At 44.4% G+C, this 8,256-nt stretch overlaps 2 protein-coding genes across 3 annotated transcripts; both read right to left on the minus strand.

The window, feature by feature from the left end:
* Nucleotides 1-775: 775 nt before the first annotated feature.
* Nucleotides 776-2,036, minus strand: LOC109530236 (complement component C1q receptor-like). The gene has a single exon (XM_019893848.1). It carries the CDS (start codon nucleotides 2,013-2,015, stop codon nucleotides 897-899), a length of 1,119 nt encoding a protein of 372 aa, XP_019749407.1. The 5' UTR covers nucleotides 2,016-2,036; the 3' UTR covers nucleotides 776-896.
* Nucleotides 1,972-4,672, minus strand: cd93 (CD93 molecule). Of its 2 annotated transcripts, none has more exons than XM_019893847.1 (2): nucleotides 2,797-4,672; nucleotides 1,972-2,082 (listed from the first exon to the last, which is right to left on the minus strand). In XM_019893847.1, exon 1 carries the CDS (start codon nucleotides 4,507-4,509, stop codon nucleotides 2,833-2,835), a length of 1,677 nt encoding a protein of 558 aa, XP_019749406.1. In that variant the 5' UTR covers nucleotides 4,510-4,672; the 3' UTR covers nucleotides 1,972-2,082; nucleotides 2,797-2,832. The 2 variants fall into 2 exon arrangements, 1 of the variants encoding a protein (XP_019749406.1); XR_002170983.1 differs by having other exon boundaries at nucleotides 1,997-2,082; nucleotides 2,780-4,672.
* Nucleotides 4,673-8,256: the final 3,584 nt, after the last annotated feature.

Raw genomic sequence — 8,256 nt, forward strand, 5'->3', positions numbered from 1 at the left:
TCATCGTGTCTTTTTCTCAAAGTAGGTTTAAAACATCTTTTTTTTTGAGAGAGAAATTTTGTCTGAAAATAAGATCTGGTTTAAAGCATCTTTTTTTTGAGAGAGAAATTTTGTCTGAAAATAAGAAACTTAAAACCTTGTACTAGTAGTAACATAACTAGCTCCCTCAGGATGTAGCATGAAGCACGACACGGTGTCCATAAAATTACAGGGTTTATTTCCTGGCAACCTGGGGGAAGAACTGCTCCCACAAACATGAAACATACAAATACAAATAGCATTACAAAACAAATAAATAAAAAACATAACCCACGAAGACAATTGATTAAACAAAGGCTCACAACAAACCTCGTGGGCTCACATCCACAAAAGGCTAAACATTCTCAGAAACCCTGCCTGTGGCCCTTTTCTGTCGTCCAGTTTGCAACCAAATATGCTCTCAACATCATCGTCTTACTTTAGCCCCGCGGAGGTTACAACTATGCTCTCAACATCATCATCGTCTTACTTTAGCCCCGCGGAGGTTACAAAGCCGTCGTCTGAGTGTGCGGTGGCGAGTGCGCACGTTAACTAGTGTCGGGCGGAACCCTTCAACACTACAATTGGTGCCGGCTTAAAACCACCACCAGGTGGCATAGGAACACCAATAGGGAACAGTTTACCCGGAATATAAAGACTGTAACAACTATAAGGGCAGGGGTAAACATTTTTCAAAATTGCTGAAAGTAAAAAAAAAAAGTATGATATTTAAGAAATGTCGTGCAATTAAAATGTGTAATTTTTACAATTTCATTTTATTTTAAGTGTACAGTTTGGTTTGCTAAATAATTTCATACTCCAGTCACAGATTAAAATAAAAACTCACATGTCCCGTATCTATGTGTGTGTGAGTAAAACTAAGTAGTTTCCACTGGAGCAATTGGCCTTTGGTTCAGATTATGCTCTCTGTGCTTCTGGCGCTTAATCACATAAAATCGCCCAACACAAATAACCGCAACCACAGCCAAAGCAACTAAAATCCACAGCCAAATAAACGTGCCCGCGGAAAGAGAGGAACCTTTCATGGTGTCATTGTCAGGTTTTGCGTAACCTCTGACAGAGGGAGTGGTGATAACAAAATGTTCCTCGGCTGCTTTTACACATTTCACCTGATGTCTGAGTACATAGCCTGTTTTACAGGCACAGACAAAACTTCCAAATGTGTTTTTACACTCTTGTTCACATTCGTTCATGAGGCACTCATTAATGTCTTCGCAGAATTTGTCATTGATGATGAAGCCATCAGCGCAGAAGCAAGCGCTGTCAGTGTTTTGCTCACAGATGGCGGGGCATCTCTCCTGCGCACAGTGGATTTTACACCTCCTGGGATCCGTGCTGTCCGGTGCATATCCACGGAAACAAGAGCATTTGAAGCCATCTTTGACAGGAGTGCAGTTTTGTTCACACGGACCATCTGAGCAGCCCTTTGAACTCGGAAAAAATGTTGCATCTGATAATTTTTGCGTCTGGCAAGCATCTCTGTGGGAGGTTCTGCACAGGAATCCGTCGATTTTATCAGAGCATTCCCGCTCTTTGAGCTTTTGCTCTTTTGAAAGTGAGACACAGCTAGGTGAACAGACACTTACTCCATCTTTCCAGGTGATGTGAGAGGGAACAAAGTTGCTGCGCCCTTTACCAGCGGTCCATTCATAGCCTCTCATATGAAGTGAGAGGTTGGTGCAGGCATCTGGCGGTAAATAAAGTCCAAGCCAGAAGTTTCCATCTAGTTCTTGCGTCACGATATCAAGTAATCTCTTATCTTCTGCTGACTGAAGTGTCATGAGCCCTCCTTTCCTGGCTTGACATCTTTCTTCGGCTGTTGTAAAATCCACTTTGTCTCGGTTGATAACCAAGCAGTTACTCCCAATACAGAAAGGCCAGCAAGTGCCAGCGTGCAGCATACAAAAGCATCTGCTGATAGAGGACAGAGAGATAAGAGACACTGTCACAAGGACCTGGAGATTCAAGCAGGCCATGTCGCTGCGCTGTAGTTCATCTTCAAATGTTGACTGGCTCACGGCAAACTCAGAGCTCTGCAGGCTACTGCGGAAGGAAAGCAAAGGCAGGAAGGAAATGAGATAAAGACTGTGTTTTTCCAATGTGAAGCACTGGGACCATGACACATTTACGTTCAGAACAAAATAAACTGTTCTTGTCTTGAGACGAATCGGACATACCGTACTACGAACACCCTCACTACTCCCTACTCCCAGCAATTGTAATATTAATATCAACTACAGTAATCATAAAGGTGTGGCCTTTACTAGCCTACTCCGGCTTCCTTTCACATTCCAAAAATGTGCTTGCTTGTTTAAACACGCTAGAAGGGTTCGTGTGAATGTGAGGTTCTTTGTTTATATGTGACCTGTGATTGGCTGGCAGCCAGTCCAGGATGTACCGCGCCTCTTGCCAGACTAGTCAACTGGGATGGGTTCCAGCACAACCAGCACCCTACTGAGGACAAGTAGCATTGAAAATAGATGGACGTCTCTTGTTATTATCATAGGGCAGCTCATTAAATTATGGATGCCATAATATCGTGCAGCGTGTGTGGTTGTGTGTGTGTGGTTGTGTGTGTGTGTGTGTGTGTGTGCGTGCGTGCGTGCGTGCGTGCGTGCGTGTGTGTGTGTGTGTGTGTGTGAGACAACAACGAGAATAAAAAGTAAGAGACAAAAGGGGTGCGTTGGTGGTGTTTTTACAATTGAAAGAAAAATGACACGAACATAAATTACATAAATACATTTTGAGATAAATTACATGGTCCACGCGAGGAAGACGATCCTCTCCATCAGGTCATAGGTCATCAGTCAAGATGGATTCATAGAGTTTTTCTAAACGTGGATCGAAGCCAGAGGAAACCCAACAATAACCGTCTGTTGTACTTTTCTTTGCTTCCTGTCTCGATCGACGACATCGCACAATGGCAATTGTTAATGTCGCAGTGATGATGAGCAGCAAAGGAATCACTGAGCCGAGTACGCAGATGAGCACTCTGGAGTTGACCAGCATGGCAGTTGCAAACAGGGATGCATTGCTTGGGGGCATGGACACCGTGGCACCAGGCATATCCGTGGGAGTGGGCGCCCCCGGGGGGTCGACTGTCGTCATGGATACAAACTCATCAAGGTTTCCGTGTGTTTTCTGGCCCACTGATTCATTTAATGTCACCTTCGTCACATGCGGCGTGCAATTCCTTCCAGTGTCATCCAAACGAAAGCCGCCGGGGCATATGCAGACGAAACTTCCTTCAGTATTGACACATTTAAAGTGACAGCGCTCAGTAGCGCATTCATCCATGTCCACGCATGCATAGCCGTTCTCTGATAAAGTAAAGCCTTCTTTACAGTAGCAAAAGAAAGATCCAGCAGTGTTGAAGCAGCCGTGTGTACATTGGGAATGCACGCATTCGTCCAGATCATGACAGTAACCATCGATCATTTCGAAGCCATCCTGACATGCGCACGCGTAACTGCCTGGTGTGTTAATACACGCGTGAACGTTGCATAAATCTGACTGTTGGCATTCATCAATGTCAGAACAGTTGCGCTGGTTTGCTGCCAATGTGAACCCGATGGGACACGTACAACTTGCTCCCCGCTCTTCCATGACGCATTCGTACTCACAGGTATCCACGCTGCACGCGTCTTGTATCTTACATGAGAGTCCATTGTCCTCAAGAGCGTAACCTTGCTTACAGAGGCATTTAACCCGATCGGAGTCCTGCTGGCACATGTGTTCGCATCCACCGTTGTCGCGCGCACAGTTTCCTTGTTCTGTTCGGCAAAATGGACCCGGTACAGTCCACTGATATTTGTCATCTCTCTGGATGCACACAGAAATGTGGGGCCGCTTTTCACTGCATTTGACTTCGGCATACGTTCCAAGTGGCAAGGATTTCATCACGTTTCGGAATGGCTGCTCAGAGAAAGCAGGCGTGTAGGATATGTGCCCGGAGCCCAACAGTTCCAGAGCATTGCACATTCCTTTAAAGTAAAACTTACACACAGAAAATGAAGGACCTTTGCAAGCTCCAGCAGTCCATTTCAGCTGATTGTCATCGGGGGAATTATAATTAACCCACACACATCGCTCAGTGCAGGTGTCCACGGGCTCTTTTTTCCAGTTGGAGTAGTGGGAATCTTCGTCCCCAGACACCCACTTGAAGCCCCTGAGGGGCTTGTCAGCCAACACACAGTTCCCTTTGTGCAGCTTTAATCCAATCCAAAATTGTTTGCCCTTGTCCTTCTGGATCAGCGAGAGGAGAGAGTGCAGAATCTCTTCTTCTTCTTTGTCTCTCACTGTCATCAGGTAGCCTCCATTGTGGAAGCAGCTCTGACTGGCCTTGTCAAAGCTCACCTTCTCCATATGGACAGTGAAGCAGGCATTGGACGTGCACATGGTTTCATGTTCAACGCCACAAAATCGTCCGAAATTGGTGATGAGAAGCAGGAGAAGAAAGATCAGTGGCATCGTTGCGCTTCACAATAATTTCACGGATACCCTTTGAGAGTTTTCTCACGAAATGGGAGCAACATGAGGTTGCCTGTTTGTGGCAAAGTGGTGTGGCTCTGAAAGTAACCGTCATGCCGCTCGCTGTATCCTGTTTGGGACAACTAAAGGCGGAAAGAATGTTTTGCTAGCGTTAAGGGCTTTTTCTTTCTCCTCTGCTAAGCAGTTCCGTTTTGAGCTGGGAAAACAATGGCGTACTCCATTGTGTTTTGACTGGTTCTCCAGATGTCTCCGGCCCCTGTCGACTTGAGGCTTTTAAGCCGACTCCCTTAGCTGTGGTGAGTTACAATACACGAGGCACACAGGGGTCATATGACCTCAGAGATGCTGCGCCATGGCAATTCGAAAGTAGGGATGGGTGTAAGAGTAGCAGGGGAAAACTCTGACCATTGAATTCAGTAGAGATACCACTCGAGGATAATTGTGACGAATTAACAAAATATTCTCTTTCACTGAGTTTCTTGTTGACACTGGGTCTTGGTGGTCTGAACGCTGAATCAAGTTCCTGTGTTTGTTTAAACGCAGCGAACGGCCAACAACAATGGCAGGAATTCTAGTGAAACCACCAAAGCCGGCTCAGTGAAAAGAGAAACATTGCTCATGCATTGCCCTTTGCGGATATTCCGCATAATGTTCTGTCATCATTTTTTAAAGATTTATTTTTTTTAATTGTGCTCTTATTCACCCTAATCACAACATGAAGACCCAAATGACAAAAACGGAGTGCTGTCATTTGCTGGCAGGGGTGACATGTCATACAGCAGCTTTTCCCCTTGTGTGAATGTGTCTGGCAAGTGTCTAAATAACATTACATCACATGGATTGTGGAAGTGTCTCTTGATAGAATTAATGTACATAAGGTTATCCCATATTTACTCTTATATTACTACAAAACATTTATTCAGCAGTATGGCCTCTCAAAGGTTTCACTGAGAGAGAGAGAGAGAGAGAGAGAGAGAGAGAGAAACAATGTTTAAGGGGGGGCCAGACGGTTCCCAAGCTCGGATGAGATAAACCATCAAGGAGTGGAACTTGTTAGGCTGCACAGCTGTGTAAAAGAACTCGAGCCCTTCCAAGCATACATGAGTCCTCCATTAAGCGCCTCCAGCTGGTCCAGAATGCCGCTGCTCGCCTCTTGACTGGTACTCGTAAGAGGGAGCACATAACTCCTACTCTGGCATCCTATCACTGGCTCCCTATACATTTTAGAGTTATTTTTAAGATCCTATTATTTGTTTTCAAATCTCTAAATGACCTCGCGTCACCTTACCTCTCTGAGCTCATCCGCCCCTACACACCTGCCCGGCGCCTCAGGTCTGCGGACCAGACATGATTAGAAGTACCAAGAACTAAACGGAGGCTCAGAGGGGATCGAGCCTTTTCCGTTGCTGCTCCCTTTCTCTGGAATGACCTCCCACTGAACATTCGGCAAGCCTCCTCGCTGCCCATCTTTAAAACCCGCATTAAAACTCACTTGTATTCTTTGGCATTTGACTCATCATGACCCAAATTATGATCTTAGTTATACTGTTTGGTGCTCTCTACCGATTTGTTACTGATTTGTTGCTTTGCTTGTTAGTTGCTCCATGTACAGCACTTTGTGTGCAGCGATGGCTGTTTGAAAGTGCTCTATAAATACATTTGAGTTGAGTTGAGTTGATGAGTGCATCTTTATGGTATTCTTTGGATTGAAGACTTCACCAACACTCTCAGACTGAAATCAGATAACTCACAGGTGACGGAGTCCGGTCCTCAAGGGCCGGTTTCCTGCATGTTTTCCCTCCCTCCCTGCTGCAACACACCTGATTCAAATGAACAGGTTCAATGTCAGGCTTCCACAGAGCTTGCTGATGATCTGATCATTTGAATCAGGTGTGTTGAAACAGGGAGACTTGGAAAACATGCAGGACAGCGGCCCTCCAGGATCTGAGTTTGACACCCCTGAAACTGTTAGGGTGGTTCTGTTTGAGACCAACAGGTGGCACTTTAGGGCTCTTCCTGCAGTGGCACACCTGTTAGTCATTGTGTCATTAGTTAGTGTTTCTGTTAATAGGACTCCCTGCCCGACCTGTCGAGGTTGGGTCATTGTGTTGGTCACTGTGTTTGCCTTTGTTTCCGCCTAAGTTTGTATTTTTTGTTAAATACATTTTGTTCAGTCCACCCTGCTTCTCCCCACCTCCCTGCTTTTTGGGGTCCTCCAACTACCACCACGCAAAACCTAACAATAGCAACCTCTGGGGAATGGAAATGGCTACCTTGAGACGGCGCGCTCAGGACGAGCTTGCACAAATTAGCTCATGAACTCCTCTAACCACAGGAGTGCATTGTTTCTGACCAGACATCTTTCTGTGGACTTCATCAATGGTTCTGACGTATGTGTGTGCTTCCCCTTCCCTTTAGAAGCTCGTGTATTAGGGACCTCTTTTTTCAATAAATTGAGGACTTGGCAGGTTGTATCTCAGAGTGGGTCAGAGATTGCAACCGGGTACAACCTGTCCGTTCTCTTGTCTTCCTTCCGTGTTTGTTTATTAAATGTTGGAGGGCGCCTAAACCTAACATCTCTCTGAAGTGTCTATTTGAGAAAGCTTTCTTTTTTACAAATGCTTGTGCATGGGCGTAGCAACATTTGCTGATGTCCATTGATCGCTCAACAGAGATTTTTGATTTCCACCTAACAATGGCAGAGGAATATGCAACTGCTTCACATTGGCATTCTCTATTACGATGCCCATTCGTTCTTCGTTCTCATAAATATTTCAGAGCAGACCCCCGCTCCCTGTGTATGCTTCCGCAAATCGATGCACCTTTTTGAACGGCCAACGGAGACAAACAAAAGCTCTCTGGCAAAGTTTCATCTTTTCAAGCTTGCATTGCTTCTCAGCTTTAAGACCATACAACATCGACTGATTTATGTCTTGTGTTATTTATCAGACACCTCTGGCTTTGTGTGCTATGGGGATAGAGGTTCTGTTTGGATGGATGAAGAAAATATATTCAAGCCACATGACTTCAAGTATATGCATGGAAGGAAAGCATACAATACTGTATGTTTTTAAAAAAGGTGGTTGCGCAGTCAGTATATGAAAATCTTTTTTTTTTTTTTTTTTAATGACATGATGAGCAAGCAAATTTATGTATGAAAAGTGGTGGGGTGGGTGAGGAGGGCAACTACGCTGACTGAAGCAACTCAAGTGAACAACATCAATTGAGCAAGTGATCAGAATCCATAAATATGAGCCAAATCACCACTGTTGAATTTTATTTGTAAGATTATTGCTTGGTCCTAGTTTGTTATTGGAGCATCAAATACTGTGTATTTTATAAACATGACTGAAAGGTTTTTAAAAAAAATACTCCTGTAAACTGAACTGCTTTCAGAACAAGGAAAGTTTTGGACGATGGCTTATCGGAACATGATAACATTAGTAGCTAGAATACAAGTTCAATTTGTAGGTAATGAAAGCCTAGTCAGCAGGATCACTATTATGCAATCAAGTTCAGGCTGATGAAATGAGTTGCAGTCACCCTGATACAGTATGAATTATTTGCCTTAAAGAAGACATGATACAGTATATGCTTGCTTCTCTTCGGCATAACCAGAAAGGTGATGTTTGTTTAATCCGGGTAAAATATTTGACAATCTGTTTTTTGTGGACATTTTTTTTTTTTTTTTTTTTTTGAGGGGCTGGGGACTCAATTGCAGATACG

This window comes from Hippocampus comes, unplaced genomic scaffold (genome assembly GCF_001891065.2).
Source record: "Hippocampus comes isolate QL1 unplaced genomic scaffold, H_comes_QL1_v1.1 scaffold221, whole genome shotgun sequence".
NCBI lineage: Eukaryota > Metazoa > Chordata > Actinopteri > Syngnathiformes > Syngnathidae > Hippocampus > Hippocampus comes.